General features: G+C 49.2%; 2 protein-coding genes across 2 annotated transcripts; one reads left to right on the top strand and one right to left on the bottom strand.

Moving 5' to 3' along the window:
- Window positions 1-352: 352 nt before the first annotated feature.
- On the top strand, window positions 353-18,330 carry LOC128266929 (uncharacterized). The gene is made up of 4 exons (XM_053003718.1): window positions 353-1,218; window positions 17,225-17,411; window positions 17,479-17,969; window positions 18,063-18,330. Exons 1-4 carry the CDS (start codon window positions 353-355, stop codon window positions 18,328-18,330), a joined length of 1,812 nt encoding a protein of 603 aa, XP_052859678.1.
- Window positions 1,267-16,632, bottom strand: LOC128268963 (carbohydrate sulfotransferase 11). The gene is made up of 6 exons (XM_053006283.1): window positions 16,476-16,632; window positions 10,877-11,507; window positions 4,070-4,349; window positions 3,753-3,958; window positions 3,018-3,185; window positions 1,267-2,944 (listed from the first exon to the last, which is right to left on the bottom strand). Exons 2-6 carry the CDS (start codon window positions 11,009-11,011, stop codon window positions 2,567-2,569), a joined length of 1,167 nt encoding a protein of 388 aa, XP_052862243.1. The 5' UTR covers window positions 11,012-11,507; window positions 16,476-16,632; the 3' UTR covers window positions 1,267-2,566.
- Window positions 18,331-18,643: the final 313 nt, after the last annotated feature.

Here is an 18,643-nt window from a genome sequence, read left to right as displayed (position 1 = left end):
GATTCAAGCACGATTTCGACGGCGTCGTCCAGTGAAATTGGAAACTCCAACTGAAACTGATTTTCGCTGATTGCTTTATTTAATTTTTTATAAAAATAAAATATTTACCCCATCATTTCTTGTGGCGAAAAATGAGCACAAAAGCAAAATGATTTATTAACATTAAACAGCCAAGTTGTCTCGATCGCGCGATCGTCTGTTATATACGTGGATAATACAGAAAGGCTGTTTTGACAGCACTGTCGAAGTGACAGCCGCTTGGCGCCCAAAAACATAAACGATCTCAATCTTTTGACTACTGAAGAAACAAGACGCAAATATTAACAAGAAGTTGATAGTTGAAAAGCTGAAAATGAATCCGGGTAGCAATCACGACGAAGAGATTCCTGCCCATTTGCAAAAGGATTTATTGTTTAGTGAAAAATTCACACTGGACCGTCGTACTTGCGTGGTGTACGCCGTCACCAAGGATTGCCGGTTGCTGGAATTGCAGCGCAAGGACATCAACGGATCCGTTTCGCTAGGAGTCGTGTTCAATAAGGCATCAGAACCAACGGCCAATAGCCTGTTTTTTGACGACACATCACTGTCGCAGGATGTTGATATGCTTGTGGAGTCCGAAACCATGGAAAGCCAAAAGAAGCGGCACGTTTGTGTGAAAATTTATCGGGCCAACGATGGAGCGTGCAGGAAAGTGTTCATTCTGGTACAGCTGGACCGGCAGCTGATCGTTGTCGAAAGACGTCCTCCGAAGGAAGGAACCGGTCGGATTGCGTATGGTTCGCTCGTTGTTCACTCGCGATACGACGAGTTGCGCCAGTTTACTTTCGTGGATCACCCTAACCGCGGCGGATCGTGTGCCCTACAGATAGAGGTTCATGGCCGCGACGAGCCGATTGTGACCGATTTTCTGAGCCCCGCTCAGCCAGTGGCCGAAGTAGAAGCTTCCTTTGCAAACAACTTTGCCTGTTTCGATGAAGTGTTGAAAGCTGTCCAGCAACAGACCGGCGAGCGGAGGGCACAGCTCGAGTGTTTTCGCCATTCCGTCGGCCAGCTGTTCAACGACGCCAACCAGAACCTGAAAATGGTTCCTCCGTTGTTGCGCTCGTATCTGCCCGAGGAAAAAGTCCCGCTCGTGCGTTACGGGGAAGTCTGGCGCAGGATTCACAACGATCGGCTGGTAATCGGCGTGCCGCTGTACAATAGGACGTTCAAGAGGTAAGTACAGACGCGAACGCCAAGGATCCCGCTTCTATTTGACGATCTTTTATTTTATTATTGCCATCTGCCTTTGGTTACGTTGCTACAGAAGTGGAGCGATAACTCTGCGTCCTAGTGCAACGGTAAGTATGATTTGGAGGAGCTTTTAGACATTAAATTCTCTGTTTTCGTCAAATGGTTTTGAAAACTTCTTTGACCTCTCGACGGAGTTGTTGAAAACTCCACGATTGTTCCGCGAACAATTTGGTGTTCAAATTTGTATTTTTCCGTATAATATTCGAAAGATAGGAAAGCTTTGGTAGAAGTCGGTTCGTGCTACGGTTCTGAAGACAATAACGATGATACGGTTGTGTTCCGTTACAGTAAAAGGTATATCGAAAATTGACTAGTGATTAAGCGATGGGGAAAATTAAATTGTCTGACAAACAGAACACTGTATGGTAACTGCGTTTACAAGCGGTTACGGGGAAACTTATGAACAACTTCATTTAAATGCTAGAGTGTCTACCAAACGAGCTCGCTATCTAGCTTACAAACTAGTTCAATCACGTTTCACTTGATCCATAAGCCTCTTGCACTTCCAAACTTTTCCTTTTCGCACCGTGCGATTCACTTAGTAGCGCTAGCTCCGTAATCCTCGCCTCTTGTCTTTTGCTACCCGATGGGGAGCCTTTTTTTTGTTTAAAATTGAATTAAACTCTCCCTTTTGGGGATGAGAGTTTTATAGTAGACCTTTGGAATTGTTTAAATATTCTACAAAATCTACATCATTGTCTGCTGGCGGCGCACGTGCGTCTACTGATAGCTGTTAATTGAACTGGAAAAATTGGAGCAATTCTTCGCCGAAAATATGCGTTCTGCTACGCGCTGCTAAACGTCACTTAACAGCTAATGGACGTTTCTAAGTAAACTCTAGAGGGCTTTTGATTATCTTTTCGAATATGTAGAAAATATTTGCTCTTTGCCTGCTCTGTTAATTTTCTGCTCCTAACGTTAAATCCTAGTGCTGTATGTTCCGCTGGGTTTCATGTCTTTCGCTGTACGCTCGCTGATAAACCATCGTTCACATTGTCGCCAACGCGTTTGCGTGTGTCTTTTGTGGGTTCTTTCAGTTGTGTCTTTTTTTATTTCGGACTCTTGGCCCTGTACTGCACGGAAGTGGGACAAGAACGCTCTATCGCTAGTAATTTGACGCAATAATGGTTTCACTATTCATCGCTAGGCAATGAACCATCCGGCTTCCGACGAGAGATCATCACACAGCAGCAGAGGGACGCGTGGAATAATTTTGTTTGGGAAAAAGTTCGCTACCAATCAGTGGCCCCTTTCCTGTCTGCCTGCCTGCCTAGTCCTTAAAGTATTCCTTCGCACTGTAGCCAAACAGCTCGAAATCGAAGCGATAGTAGTCGTACAGACCGCGCACTTGCGCCCCGTCCAGCTCGGCGAAGAACTTGAGCAGCACCTCGTTGGTGTGGGCGCCCTTCCCGGCATTCTTCCACTGTGGCTTGATGACGCTGTCGAGCCGGGCGATCGATATGAGATAGTTCTGGTCCTCCTCGAGCGTCTCAAACTTGGCTATCACATCGTAATGGAAGAAGCAAGGCGTACAGAAGTGCGTCATCGGTACCCAGTGCATGTCGATCTCGAAGTGCGGATGCTTGATCTCGTCCAGCAGATAATTGACGAACTCGGAAAACAACGGGTACTTGAGAAGTGTCACTGGCTGGCGGAGGGAAAGGACCATCTTTAGTTCTCTCCTCTGCGATCGGGTAGAAATGGGGCGGCTATTGACATACCTTTCCGTTAATGGTTTTCCGATACTTCTGGATGATACGGTTGCCGAGCTTGTGATGGTGCGAGTTGGGAAGGGCATACTGTATCTTGTCCTTGTACGCACTGACCAGTCTTTCGAACGGATGCCTTACGATGATGAATGATATTGACTCGTTGATGGCTTCCTGTAGCTGCGAAGGGACCAAGTGTGCACACAAATGTTAGATACTAGGCCAATGGGGTGGTTCAGTAGCGATCATTATTGAATCCCAGTCTTCGACAACCCGATATCGATAACGTAATTATCATTTTTCACAGTATCGGTTCCATGTTTGCATATTTAATGGCCTGTTTGCGAACGCATGAAACCTAATAGCTCTCGATACATATCGATTAGAAAATTGGATGTCATCTGTCGGGTTGTTGGGTTTATTTCCTACGCACATCTCTTTCCAGTCTTGAGAGTGGCCATAACAAAAAGAAAATCGATAAAGTTATCAGCCTAAGATCTAAAGTTATTTTTTATTATGTCTCGCCTATGCATAAAACAATAAACGTTCAAGTTGTAGTATTCGATAAGTTAATGTTTTTGCAAAGATTCATGTTCGGCCCCCATTATTCCTTATTGTATTGGCTAAATGATAAAGGAGTCACAAAGTAATAAAAGAAATCAAGCGAGTGGTCTAAGAGAGACACCGTGTACAGCGGTGACCGGATTAAGGGGCAGGGCACATGTCTCTACCACCAGGAGCGCTTACCTTTTCCACCGTGGGCCGCGGATACTTCTGGCGCGCCAGCTGCAGTGGCACGTCTTTGGTTTTGCGCAAAAAATATGGCGTGTAGCCGGCCATCAGGTTGAAGTTGTACATCCAGGACGTGGACGCGGCCTTAAACACGTTGCACCACACGAGGTGGTACTCATGCTGTATCAGATACTCCCAGGCTTTCGGTTTATAGTTGTGCTCTGTCGGACACGCGCGTGAAACGGGGCACCGAAAAGGAAATAGGCGTTAGTCGACAAACCAATTGGAGAGAGGACCTTGCAATCGCCGCCGAGGCTTCGGTGTGTTCGTACTTGGTTCGTTCAATCGGTACTCGGTGCACTTCTTCTGCAGTCGCTCGACCCGATGCTCCATGCGGCGCTTCATGAAGTCCATGTCGAACCGGTACTGATTGCCGATTGTACCATTCTTCCACAGCTGGTGGTCGCGGGTCTGTTTATCGTGTGTCTGCATTCGGTGCTGCTGCGCCAACCGGAGATGGTGCACACCGACGATGGTGTCCGGCGGATGGATCGGAGACCGAAATTGCTGCAATTGCTGGCGTGATGATCCATTGCTGATGATGGCACCGTACTGAGCATGGGACGGGAAGGGCAGGATAGGCCACGTTAATTGAACAACATTGTTATAGGTGCACATATCGAAAGGAGAATATGACCGACGGTTGTGTAACTCATTCGGGACTCCTGCCGGTAGGTATTGATTGCTGTGGGTTTCTTTCCGCCATCGAGGTCTGAATGACTTGCTCTCAACAGCGAAACGTGTTCCATAACACTACCGCATCCGCGGTACGGATGGCATGAAACCGTAGCAAAAAGTGTTTTATTGGATAGAACGGAGCAAAGTATCCACATTATAAAGCCATGGCCACAGATCATTGTGGCCTCATATATACAAGAGGCAATACAGCTGAAAGTGCTTGGCTGGGACACGTGGCACTGTGAAGGAGCGGGTGCCGTGAATGCGTTAGTGTCGTAGGCGGAGCCTTGACTACGGTAAAATATTGCGAAGGCATCCGCACATTCTGTTCACTATTTTCCCTGGGCGTATGGCTCGGCCCACAGCGTTATCGACTATGCACGGACCATATTTCAATTTCATGCGCCCATATGCCGACCTGGTAAAGTCGGTGGTTCCTAAACTCCCGGTTACCATCGAAAAGATAGCAGAAAGTTACCCCGAAAAGACGTTGGAACATGCAGTGTCAAAAGGAATTCTCTTTTGCGGGTTTCGTTGGTTGGTAAAGTAAATCGATTAAAAGTCGGTTCTCCGTTTGAGAATCACTGCATTACGATTTAAACCGTTTCCAAATATTTCCGCACGCAGATTATACTGTAGCTAAGGGAGTATTCCGGTGGTCAAACGTAAATGGTCGAACTGTCGGCGGATGTGTCACAGGTGCTACGGTGCAAATCCCGACGGAGATGGGTAAGCGGGTTTCCTAATTATGCAGCACATTTTGTCGCCCTTCAGTCGCCGCGCTTCGGAGGCGAATTTGGTGAGGCGTGTGCCATGCGTACCACGACGCCCTCGTACACTTTATGCTATCGGCCGGCGTAAGCAGTCTCCCGATGGTTTATGTGTCTTGGTAACTATTGACCAAATTTGCTTGAATGGCAAATTAGGTCCTTATGGGGAGCACACCCTTTGAACGCTCCCGCGCACTCGGCCGAGTGCGTGTGGCTCGTTGGTCGTCTGCGGCACAGATAAGTTGTTTTCCGATTATGCAAATTTGGCTTGGTTTTCATTAGGCTTATTATGTAGTAAATATTGGTGGAGTGTCGTATCGCGTAATTATACGGTTCCCCAATGGAGGCGCCTGGTCGTCCTCTTTGCCGCAACTGTGTGTATAAAGTGGAAGTGCCTTTGGTATCTTTATGTGTAAGGCCCCGGATGACCAAACGATTGTTGAAACAAACGAAAGAAAGACACGAAGGCTACCTTATCGAAGGTTGAGTTGCGTCAGGTGGAAAACCTTCATCAACCTTCGACCAGACAAATGTTCGATAGAGACAGAAAAAACGCATGTTCAGCCCGTCCGGGTGACCTAGATTGCGCAAAAACCCCGCAACGTGCCGCCATGTGCCGGCTCGGTCCGTCCGGTCACGCTGGTCGATAGGAAAGTGCATCGTTTAGCAAAAAGCTCCCACGCCACGTGCCGGTTGATTGCCAAACTATCTCTGCCCTGCCTTGCTTTCGAACCGAACCGGCTCGCTCGAGTCCGGATGTTGGGTGCAGATAAAAAGCAGAGAAAAAGAGAATAAACTTTCAGCCCTATCGCTGTCGCTGTTCGGAAGGGCGTTCCGTAATTCATGTCGATGTCGAGAAATCAATGTCAAAAATGGCCACTACGTGCGGCCACTCTTGCTGCGGGTGGCACCGGCACCGTTTGCCGGCTTGGTTTGCAAAATTTATCCGGAAGCGACGCAACGACGGTACTGAGGGTGCAACGGGGGTTTGGAAGTGTGCCAGCCCGTGATGGCTCAAGTTGATCTATCAAACGAGGAGAGGCTATGTCTATCGTGCGCCATTGAAAGGATACCTTGTTGGGGTGGGTGCGGCCTTGCTATGGTCGACAAAATGCACTGACCCGAACGAGCAATCCGTTTGATTTGGTACCGAGCAGCGTACCGAGACTGGTTGGGCGTTGCGTAATGTGCGGTTTTGCGTGCAACACTCAGGTGTACTACACGAACGAATATCGTCTCCATTTTGTTTCGCATTTGTCGGCAATGTTAACAAACTGGTCTTGTTATTTCGTACCAAAAAGACACAAATTTTGTGAAGCACGTTTTGTGGAAACGTTTGTGGCATATCGAAAATACCACGGTCAAAGAAACAAAAGCACATATCTTCCAACAGCTCTGGAGAGTCTCTTCTAGGGATAAATGTCCTGAGCAGTTTTGCCCATGCCTCCGTCAACCTGCAATTACGACATTTCCTTATGCAACGTGGCCGGTTTTTAGAGCACTTTTCAATTTCAAGCAGCATCTTATCACGGCACTGTCGTGGCACGTTGCAGTTCGTCACATACTGCCTCCGGGCTTTCGGTAGCTTCGGTCGACGCTGATTTGTGCAGATAGTTTTGTTTTATCACCCTCCGTGTAACCTTCGGCCCGTAAACGGTGGTGCATACGGGATCATAAGAGCATGCAAGATTTGGAGACAAAAAAACAACGACGCCACCACACAGAACAGAGGGAAACAATAGAGAGCGCCCTATGTCGGCTCCGGTAGCTCCGTTGATTTTACAACCTCGGGACGGCCCGGAAAATGTGCCAGTGCAGGCGTCAGTGTTTTTCTTTTATGCTTTTGGGCTCTGCTCTCACCCAACACCGCTGGTTGCCACGACGCGCATAGGCATTGCACCCGCTTTGCACCGAACCTTTGGCCTCTGGCCGTTCATCCTCCTTTTTATGGCGTAATTAAGAATGTGGTAAATGTGACACCACGCTCCCGGTGTCTCCCGGTGTTCGCTCTAGTGTGCGGAGAGAGGTTAAAGCGCTAAAAGCGCAACGGACGCCATGATGAGGCGCAGGATTGGGATCCTTTTTTCCCGCCCTGCATTCTTGTGGTGCATCGTTGACGCTGCACGGCCGAGAGAACGGAGGTGCCAGAGACTCGGGGGCCGTTTATCTACGAACTGTAGGAGAGGGTTTATCTTTTTTGCCGACCACTTCAAACAACGGAGAACAATGGGTGAGCTTTTTTCATTAAACCAGCGGCGGGAAAATGCAAGCAGGAAATAGCTCTTTGCTTCTTCTGTTGTTCGTGATGCTGACCTGTTCGTTTACTAAAATGTGTACGTAAGTGAAGACAGCTGTTAAAAAGTCTTCAAAACTTCGAAATGTAGCTACACAACTCGTCAACTCGTTCAGGCATTCTGCCCGATGCATAGACTTAAGATAGATCAAACATCTGGCCGGTCGTGCAGAGCATCGAAAAACATGGACTTTTCCGCACGGTCACAGACACAGGCGAAAACTAAACCCACTCGCTTGTGCCAGCTGCAAACCCAACATTTGTTTGGGTGGAAAAAGTTTCCGAAATGAGTTGGGAGCCACAGCAGGAAGGAAATTCGTTGCGGCGGAATGCTTTGCACAAGCTTTTACACTTGTCTGCGTGGAGTCAGTGCAGCGGATGTGGCAAGCCACACCGAGCAAACATTAAAAAGACCATCCCTTCAAGCGTGTATGCAGCTCCGCAAAGGGACCAGTAGTTTGAGGACCCGGAGAGCGAGCGACGGTTTGTCATTTCGGCCCCCCCCCCTTTGGGGTAAACACTCGTCACACTGGTCTGTGTGGTAGCCGTCACAGGGCCATTTTTCATTCCAAAGGAAGCGGCGGTAGCGGCAGTACGGCAGGATTCTGCAACATTCATTACCAGTCGGCCGGTGGTACTCGAGCGCCTTTCCCGCCGGGAAGGCTTCCGAGTTGCAAATGTTAACTGTCTCCCTATGCCTGTGGGGCGGATGTCCTCCGTTTCCGTTTTCGAATAGAAATGGTGTCTCGTTCACACGCTCTTCCACTCCCCGGAAAGTGTGGGCCGGAAAATTGTGCCATTATCTGCGCTTCGAAACGCTTGTGACATTTTCTTCCCCACTGTTAAAGAGTATTGATCGGTGAATATTTTATAATTTTCGTTTTAATGCTACATTGTCAAAGCTGCAAACGGTCCCGCAAATGGTAGGAAACGGTTTATCGATTCTACCGGCCGGACTCTTTCCCAGAATGCTGCGCCCGGGTTCACCCAGTTACAGTTCGAAGAATTCCCTTCGACAGCTCCCAGTAGGGACGATTTTTCTTTCTACCCTGAAGACCGTGTGTGGAGCCTGTACTTGATGAACCGTTTTTTCGATTTGCAAAACGTGTGGCGACACATTTTGAAAGCATATTTAGTGCCGTGTGGCGTTTTTTTTCAACAAATGTTCTACGACTCATGCGCGACAGAAAAATGGTTTCATTTGCTGGCTGGTCCAGGAATCCATTCCATTCCGTTGAATTCTTTATGTGGCAATTATTGCTCCACTGTCCCGTGGTCGGTTCTTCTCCGGCGGTAGCGATACCGATGGGCATGTACGAATGGGGGTATGTAAATTGTGTTCGTTCTTTTGCCAACGATCGGTGGAATGCAGCACGGATATCTGGGAAAATGCTATTCACAAATAGTCACATTGGTACTGCCGCGACCTTCGTGTTAGGTGACAAAACTCCCGGAAAACCGGATATCCGGAGCATCGGATCGCGGCGAGCTATTCGTCGGTCACTGCAATAAAATCGATTATCGACATTTTACGATTACGCAATGGACGACAATCGAATGGGGCTCCTCCAAATGATGTATCCTTTTCGTTAGGTGTAGTCGCCGAAAGATGTGATCCTACCGGTTTGTGAATCAGGGACAAATAATTCGATTACCCCGGATCACCTTACAATACGCACCGTCCGTCGTTCGGGGAATGTTTTCGCATCAACAGTTCTCATCATCCCGAACCCCACCGCACAGAGCGGGTTGGTTGTGTCACCTGCCGGTCGAAGCAAAAAAGGAATCGTTGCGGAGAAAAACAAGAAAACATCCTCCATCAAAGTCAAGCAGTTGGAAAATGGTACGGAAAAACTCTTCGATGTCCCCGCCGATTTGCCTTTTGGTGGTGAATCTTTTGAAATGTATTCTCTTCGGTTCGACCCGCCTCCCGAAGCTACCTTTTCGGTCCAGCTCAAGTGAGCGTTAAAGTTTGGGCTACCAAACTGGAATGGAAATATGGGACATCCGGTGAGCCAGGTGGGGGGTATTCCGCACGCATCAGTTCACGTGTGACGTGATCCTTTTTGGAGGAAGGCTTCACCGGCACCGGGCTTTGTTTTCGTTTCGTCGGACGTCGGACCCAAAAACTCGGGCTTATATTCACTCGGGTTTCGGGAAAACGGGCCCCGGATGGGGCGGGGTGGCAGCATATTGTGGGGTGCTTTTGTTTTTACCCATTCCCTTTACCATCCAGATTGGAATTGAGGTCACGAACTGTCACCGATGCGTTGAATGGTGAACCTTCGTGCCGGGAGTTGTTTGTAACGAACGCCGTACCGATTGGAGTGGATATGGAAAACATCCATCAATTGTTCAGCTCAATAATGCTCCTAACCAGTGCGTCTGAAACGCACGCTGGTGATTTATTTATTGTTGCGTTACTTACTGCAAAGCAGCTCCACAGGTGAGGCAAATGGCCACTGTGCTTTGGTAAAACTGTTTTCTATTTTCGGCAGTGGCCCGAGTAACAACACCGAGCCACAAAGAATGTTTCTGTAATCTATGTTCATAATAACTCTCCCCGATTGGGGACTTTTTGGGTGAACCCCAGTTTACGCGAAGCAACGGCCCGGCCGATGGTGTCGCGTTATTATCTAAGGGAACCACTTCCCGCTACAAATTGAGATGCTTTTTCGATGCTCCTACGCAACGCATTTAGAGCGTAAAAGACGAAAATAATCCACGGCGTCGTGTCGGCGGTGGATGCGAAGATTAAAGCGCTGGTCGGGGACTGTGTTGTTGCTATCGCTTATTATTTCACATCCTCAGCAGCCAATTCTTCGCTAGATCTGGGGTCTTTACCGCAACAAGCTGTTTAGCAGGCGGACGAAGGCCAATGAAAACAATATTATTTCGAATGCCCCACTGCCGGCTACGAACAGACTCACGTGGGCCAGTCGCGGGAGCAAAGGTCGCGTTGGGATCACTCCAGCGCAGCCCCTGGAAAAACCTGGGAAAGTTGTCACTGATTTTGCACCGAATCACCACGTAATGATTATTCATCAATACACCACCGGTGGCTGATGAATAATTCTTCGATTTCAAATCACGCTCCAGGATACTCGGGGCCCAAAGTTGCACTTTGGTTGTGTTTGTTCGGCTCGGAAAGTTGAAACGAAAACAGTGCCCAAGCCCCACCGATGGCGGTAATGGCGAGAGGACTAAAATATTCAAAACCTCCGGGGCCAACAGACGGAGCGGGACGAGTCGAGCCACGGCGAATCGGATGGCAGTGTAGAGACCGCGCAAAGTTAAATAAAACGTAAAAGCAAACTGTCTCGAAAGTTGTCACTTACCGTGTACTGGCGGAATCGATAGAGATGATCGGAGGTGATTAGGTAGAGCACGGTGAGCGGGATAACTGAGAGGGTGGTAAAGAATAGAAACAGGCGCTTAATGATGCGCCATTTGGTCCTGGTATGTCCTTTCATGTAGCCGTGCCGCGGTCTCGTCCATCGATCGTCCGTCGATCAGATTAGACGGCGACGAAAGGAGCTGAAGGCCAAATGATGGTGCCCGAAGGAACGCGTCGGTCGGTCCGCACGTTGCCGGGGATACCGGAAGCCGGGGACTACAAGAACACGAAGGCTCGGTCGCCGCGAACACGCTCCCCGCGAGCCACCGTGAGAAGAGAGGAAGGAAGATGATCCTTTCCCCGGGTGGGGGGCGGCAGCAGCTCGATGCCGGTGTGCCGTGAGCAGGGGCAATCTTCAGGAGACCTGCGACCTCGCAGGAGTCGCTGTGGGGCTGCCGGGTTCGAGGGGTCGCATGGTTTTCGGCGAAACGGTTTTCGGTGATCCGGCGGGGAAGGGTTTGCCGGGCACTGCCGGGGGGGGACGTTGATTGATGGCGTGCGCTGTGATTAGCGGATCGGTCTTCCGTCGATTCCGGGCGGCTCACAGCTCAGCTTCAGCGGACCATCGCCATCTGCAATAAACACGCGCCCGTGAGGCCAGAAAACAGAGACAATGATGAGGGCTACCCTGAACACGCCATCGTTGAATCTTCTAACTAATTAAGAACATTTTGCTTTGCCATTCCTTTGCCGAGAGAGAAAGGGGATGCATTGTGGTCTGCACTGTTGCTGCAATGCAACCCTCCGTAATTCGTGGTGATGAGCATTGGATTGAATAATTACGTTCACTATCACAATCTAGTGTCTGATTACGCCATCATGGTACAATTTGAACCGTTTTATACTCGGCATGGTAGGCACGTTTCAGTACGATTTATGTACGAAACACAATGCTGACTCCATATGAAACACAGACGCCCCAACGCATAATTGTAAGCGTCGCGCTATTATACGCTGCTGCCTTCAACGTGTACCGGCCTGCTGTTAGTAACCCTGACTAACCTATACAATATCGCGCTCAAAAAACGGGCCCGAAAACCTTCGTTGAAAATAATAGTCACATGCAAATGAGACACGGTAATTGCTTCTCAAATGCGGTATTTTTGGTCGTCGCGATTCACCTACCAGGTGGGTCTTTATGGTCACAGCTGGCCGTCGTCTGGAACTAGGTAGACCATTAAGCGCAAACATACTCAGGGTTACGTTCCTAGACTAGGCCGGTTCCGATGGCACACATAGGAAGTATGTTTGTGGGGCAAATTAAAAATAAGTCACGGGTACGCTGTGTAACCACTCGTCTGGGGATCAGACGGGTTCGATTCGGTGCCCAACCGAATCTATGTTCCTCCTCGGCAGTAGCGCAGACGATAAGTCAACAGAAGATGCTGTGACAGACTTTGGCATTATCGGGGAGGATTTTAATACATTTTTCTTCCAATTCGTTTATAAAAGAGCGTTCTTCCAACTAGCAAACGTGACTTTATTTTAAAGTAATTGGTGGTTTATCGGATCGGGGACTATCGAATGCATTTATTTGCTATCCGACTATCCGACTATAAGGCCTTCTTCTGCATGATGTCTATTCTATTGCATACAAATTTTGGTAACGGCCTTTGGCAAACCGTTGAACTAGTGGTGAGCCTTTTCCATGACTTTAAAACGTTCACAGGAAACCCGTCCCGGGCGGTTCAGGTGGTTTGTATTTTGCACCGTTAATCGAGCGTAACCATGCAGATTAAATAGCGCGAAATCGCTAGACCGAAAAGGTTCACAAAGTTCTTCAAACGAAATATGATTCCCGCGTTGGGTGTTTTGTTTCACGATTCGAGCAGCCACGTAGAGCACGCTAAGTGCACTTACAGTGGATGCTTGCAAAAAAACGTACCATTGCCACTGGCGAATCCGATTTGCTCCGGCCGTACGAAGCAGTTTAGAAGGACGCACTTCACGTGTCTGCCCGCCTGGCGCAAGTCCGTGAACTCGTTGCCGAGTTTCTAACTGGTCCGAACTGAATGTTGTTCGCGAAAACACCGTTTTTTATGAAAAACAGAAGCGCATCATTTATCAAAAACATCGTCACTGATGCTGCATTGTGGAAAAGTTAAACATTTTTGGTGCGCACGCAAGACCGGTTCCACCCGGCTGGGCACATTCGCGAAAGAGAAGCGTTTTATGGCCACCATCCATTGTTGGTGCACTTTTAGTATTCCAGTAAATTATACTTCTACTAAGCAACACACAATGCGCGATCAGCTTTCATAATGGGCTCGTTGCAAGAAAGATAAACAGGCAACTGGCCTCAAAAAAAAAAAAAAACACAACCATGCGGCCAGATTCTGACAACACCGAGCTGTGCTCCACCGGCCCCACCTCAAATTGTGCCCCTACGATCCTTAATACGCCACGAATCAGTTTAATTGAGCGAATGCCCCCGCGAACGCACACTCCACGCAAATGTCGGGCGAATGCTGGGGCGGCAGGCCAGTAAGGGAGTTCGGGGGGTTGTGCCTTTTTATGCGTTAGTGTGCCCACGATCGCGTCAGACACATGCTATCTGATCACGCACGGCTGATAAGATTCGCGATCCGCCAGTCCGTCAGTGCCGGGCATTCGGTGGTGGAGCTGGTGGAGCTGGAAGTGGACGACGGTGCGAAGGAGGCCCGGGGATGACGGTACAAAACGTGACCGTTGCGGCGCTGGAACTTACTCATCCGCCAGTGGATGGGCAAGTGGGCGCGTATACGAGGTAGCGAATCTTCGGCTGTTTTGCGCGTATCAGTGCGCCGTCGTAGCGAACGTATGGGCGGAAACTGAAAGTAGCCGCTGTCAATAGATTACTTGAAGATGTCAACTCAGAGTGTCACATTCTCGGAAGCACTTTGGGCAGTGAGGGCCATTTGTCGAAAAGATTGGTCGACGTTCGGTCGCAGTTTTCGGTTCGCGCTCAATCAATTAGTCGATCCGATGGGAACTTGAGGTACTGGACGAGCTTCAAGAGTTTCTTGATGCTTGAAGAACCATTTACTGGAAGAAAATGTGGCACTACTTCAACCGACAACAATGACTCCCGGTCTGTTGGCCGTGTTGATGTCGTTACCACCACGACAATGTTGGCGCTTTGCCGCGGATGCCTCGTGTGTGCATTCGCTGTCGTGTGTGGGCGCATAATCTTCTAGAATGTAATTTTGCGCCTCAATTGGTTCGGTTATCATCGCAGCTCCCCGCATATCAGCGCACCGCTGCGCTTATCCTCATCTCTTAGTGAGGAAGCGCTCCTTGGTTTATGCTCTAATTTCTTTCAGTGCCATGCACTTTGTGGCCACTATGCAAAAGTGCATTTTACATGCGGGCCACAGACAGACACAGTGCCGCATGCCGTTGGGGCTCTTATCTCTGTCACCCTGTTCACTGGAGGGCTACGGTCACACACGGCAATCACGCTTCTAATGATGTTATCGTCAAATGGCGAAGCCTCAGTCTCATCAGCAAGAGCTGTGGGTGGGCCGTGGCGCGGGATAATTAGCTTCGAAATTCAATTAAAAATTTTTCCACACACTTGCTTTTGTCCTCCCGCCCGGACAAAAACAATCGTGATAAGCGCGGGCCTCACACAGCTCTGTGGATGGTTCGTGTGCAGTGAAGGGGCTTGGCTGGAGTGCGAAATGAAGTTTACTTTTGTGGTGTTCTTTTTTTTCCTTTAATCGTCACTGTTATCGAATGGAAAAACGGCGAAACCAATATCCGTGGTGAAAGCACTCATCACGAGCGCGATGATATGCAAATTAACCTTTTATGTAGCCCTTGACAGAAGGAGGCGCTTGGCGGCCCTTGTTGCCCCGTTGGGGCCACCATGTGGAAATCACCCCCTGACACCGGGCTTGGCGCGAGGTATTTTCATCGTAATTAATGTTCTGAGGGTTAGACATTTACTCGCGTGGCCTTCGATTGCAAAAAACCCAAACTGACTGCTCGATGAGGCGAATCTAAGCGAACATTTATCGTGGATAACACAAACCACAACACAAACGTTTCTGCGACCAATTATTAGGAACGGATTATTGCGGACAGCACCAAAAAAAATGATGAGACTTTCACACGGGCCATCAAATTGGCAGACCACTTATCGAGAGGTTCCATCTCCGTTGCGGGTATCATCTTACACCACAAATGACATTGACACTGTTGATCAACAGAAAATCATCGACCCCGACATGATCTAAGCAGGATAATCAGTTATTTTTATCAGGATTTAAGTTGCATGCTTTGCGATCCCTTTCGCTGCGTGTTGTATCACTATTTAAATGCGTTTTGCCACTCCGGAACGCAACGAGGAGCCATGCTTACTGTGAAGGCCAGAGTTTTTGACTGTTCGCTCAAAACCACAGACTGTTTGCCTGTCGATGCTTTTTGCAACCGGTTGCTAACGACTTTTGCCACCCTTGAGCACAAACACGCTATAAGCACCGCGTTGTTTGTACCATTCTGAACCATTCCACTCAGTTTGTGACGCTTTTCCGCGGTGTTAACCGCGAGCCGGTTTCTGGCAACTCACCGGAGGACGGCAAACGGAGTGTAAGGATAATTGTTTGAAGTTTCCCGGCATCGTCCCAGGCACCATCCAAGTAGCCTTCCAAGTCTCGCTCTCTCGTTTTTCCGGGCACCTCTCTCGCTCTCTTGCTTCAGTATTTATTTATTGTTTCTTTGCCGTCGGCACTTCGTCGGCAGAGTGTGTGTCACATGGGGGACGCCGTCGCCGACCGCTGACGAACCGTGTTTCACTCATTTTTCGGTACTCACGGTTTGTTAGTTTCGGCCTCGTTCGATCGAAAAGGATTCGGAACGAGAAAACGCAAACCTTCGTCGCCCGCTGCTGCTGCTGCTGCTGCTGTCACAATTTGGTTGGCCTTTTGCAATTATGTTCTCCACCAATTGAGGCCATTCTTTCACTCCGGTCCCGGCAGTGGTGAACCCCGCAGTGGACCGTACTGACTACTGACCGACTGGCGGCCTGCTAGTAGAAGGCTGTGGCACTGCGGCGAAGCATAACAACCCCTTCGATGATGATAACCTGGGCAACGCTCACTGCGATGCAGTGCACAAGCGTTTTAGCACCGGGGACTCTACGGAAAGCGTTACGAAACAACGGCAGCAGCAGCGTCGGGCCGCGTATCTTTGATTGGATCGCGCGCAACACACAATGATAATGGGCCGCAAGGGCGCGGTGGGCACACACACAACACACACACACGCGCGCACTCAGAATGTCCGTCTGGTTAAAAATATGAAAAGTCGCACTTACGAAAATAGAACCACGGCGCACACGGCGTGGCGAACGGGACACGGTCAGAGGGCGGCGGCAAACAGATACCCACTGTCACACCGATGATGCGCCACCGCCACCGGAGTCGCAATAGGAGAATCGTGTGTTTTTGACACAAAAGCGTGGCACTACTCACGACGGCCCCCCGCCCGCGCAGAGATTATGTGAGCGGCGAGAACTCTGGCGGCGGAAGAGCAAAATAATAGGCCGCACAACTTACCGGGCGCTGCGCGAGCTCATATCGTTCTGTCCGGTTCCTGCTTCCCGCGGTTCGGCTTGTGTTTTGTCCGCTCGTCGTCCGCTGTTTCGTGTTTCGGAGGGGTTTTCTACGCCTGTTCCGTGTTCCGACTTTGGCGGCCTGTGGCCGCGATGTGCGAATCGCGCAATGTTTACCGTCCAACTAACCAGAGCGCGCGCCCGTGACTCTCGTTTGGCATGCCGTGGCAACGCGTAGAGCGTGGCCACATTCGGGGCATTCGATCCGTTCGGGCCGCCGCCGTTCGGCTTTGGCTGCAGTGCGGCGCTCAGCGTTTGGGAAGTGAGTTGCCGGCCCGTAGCAACGAGGTCGAATATAGCAACGATTTAGCGAGAATCTGCAGTGCGAGAGTGCTAATTTGATTCGACGAGTCTCTAGAACGTCCGCACCGGAACGGCTTGATTCTCAGCGCTGCTCCGCGGCGTGCCATGTGCGTCCGCTGGAGCTCGTTTTCCCACCCCGCGTTGCGAAATTGCTCACCGTTTACTGAGTTTCCGGCGCAAGGCACTCTTCGAGTAAAATGAGCACCCAGTGTGAACGGCGCGGTAAACGGCATTTTCCACGGTACCGGGTTCAGCAAACAACCCAAAAGCGGTTGTTTTGTACCATACGTTGAGACTTTCGAGTAGAACGGTTTACTTCTTATAATTCAGTTTTTCCGCGTGTGCAACGTTTAAGATGGGAATAATGTTTTTTCTTTCTGTTTTCCGTAGGCGATTAGCACTGACCAATCTTGCACTTGTGATAGTGAATAGCGCACTCAAGCAGATGGAATACACCACCCGGTTTTATCGGTTACGAGATGATGATTTTGATTTTAAATCGTATGATGAAATCATGATAATGGAAGACGCAACTGAAGGTCCACTAAACTTCGCGCAGGAGTGGACAGTTGATAAGGTACACAGTTATCTCCAATTGGCGCAAACGTATATTTAATATGACATTTTCTTACTTTTTTCAATAGCGCAACGTGCTGATGGCGGAGGAAACGGCTATGTTTCTGGCGTGCTTCGAATTATCCGCTCTGTTCCTGCAGAGTGAAGATGTGTGCCTCAAATGCTACGTTCGGTACACGGTTGCACCTGTCCAATCGGAGAGTGCTGAGCTACAACTAAATGTAGGAACGATAGCTATGCCCCGAACGGAGCTGTACAGCTCCGATCTTTGGATTAAATTTAAAAACGGCGAGCTATATTGCGATTTGCTGGCAATCACATGCACTTCGGAATACCTGTCATTGAACGTAACGTACAAGTGTGAACCCATTGCTGTAGAATTGAGAGAGTTCTTTGTCGGTAGATTAGGCTTCAGGGAGGTATTATCGACCGTCGGAGGTCGAATCGTGCTGTACTGCGGAAACGGAACGTACTGGCAGGACACTTTGATAAGATTGGACCGATTGGTTTTGGATTTGGACCGATTGGAACGACGAATAAAGCTGAAACTGTATTGCAGGTGAATATAGTCTCAGCGTCCCCTCCGTCCTAGATAGTGATAATGTCCCATATAAACGGTCGTATCTTGTTGGTTCTTTTTTTATGAAAACAGATACCCTCATCAAATGCCAACGTTGATACAATCGATTTATGCTGATTATGAGGAGAGCTGTTCGATCGAAATTTGCGCTACCGGTGAAAATGCGACAGCGCTGGATTTAAAACAACACCTTTTGAAGGAATTGCGGACCAAGATTGAAAAGCCATCGGACCGAGACGAAGTACTCCAGCGAGAGTTTTGCACTGATATGATTTATTGCGCTTTACCAAGAATAACTCAAAATGCGCCAAATGGTGTCGCTAGTTATTGCCCCCAATAATATTGACCAGGTCTCTGCCGTCTCCATTACCGCGATTGTCGATGCCAACGTGTACATTCACCAGCGGTGGATTGCGGTTTAGTACACCGGGGTCATCCGCGTCAGCCTCAGGTTCTTCGGCATCAAGCGTCAGGTAAGGTTGTGGATCCTGGGCATGCTCGGAATCCTTCAGGATGTCGACGTAGACAGAAACAGCAGGGTTCTCGTTGTCCGGAATGTAGTGTGCGTCACTCGACACAACACTGTTGTAATCTGGCACCAGCATCCTTTTGTCACCGTCCTCCGACAGTAGCGGGATGGGATTAGCCACGGT

Source organism: Anopheles cruzii, chromosome 2, assembly GCF_943734635.1.
Source record: "Anopheles cruzii chromosome 2, idAnoCruzAS_RS32_06, whole genome shotgun sequence".
In the NCBI taxonomy this organism is placed as follows: domain Eukaryota; kingdom Metazoa; phylum Arthropoda; class Insecta; order Diptera; family Culicidae; genus Anopheles; species Anopheles cruzii.
Note: the sequence above shows the minus strand (reverse complement) of the source record. Positions and strands in the feature narration are given on the sequence as shown.

Excerpts from the sequence above, each read along its gene's own strand:
- LOC128266929 (XM_053003718.1), top strand. The coding sequence starts at position 353 with ATGAATCCGGGTAGCAATCACGACGAAGAGATTCCTGCCCATTTGCAA. Across the intron at positions 1,219-17,224 it reads TACAATAGGACGTTCAAGAG|GCGATTAGCACTGACCAATC; the intron begins GTAAGTACAGAC and ends TGTTTTCCGTAG. Across the intron at positions 17,412-17,478 it reads AGGAGTGGACAGTTGATAAG|CGCAACGTGCTGATGGCGGA; the intron begins GTACACAGTTAT and ends TTTTTTCAATAG.
- LOC128268963 (XM_053006283.1), bottom strand. The coding sequence starts at position 11,011 with ATGAAAGGACATACCAGGACCAAATGGCGCATCATTAAGCGCCTGTTT. Across the intron at positions 4,350-10,876 it reads ATCGATTCCGCCAGTACACG|TACGGTGCCATCATCAGCAA; the intron begins GTAAGTGACAAC and ends TCCCATGCTCAG. Across the intron at positions 2,945-3,017 it reads GGAAAACCATTAACGGAAAG|CCAGTGACACTTCTCAAGTA; the intron begins GTATGTCAATAG and ends TCCCTCCGCCAG.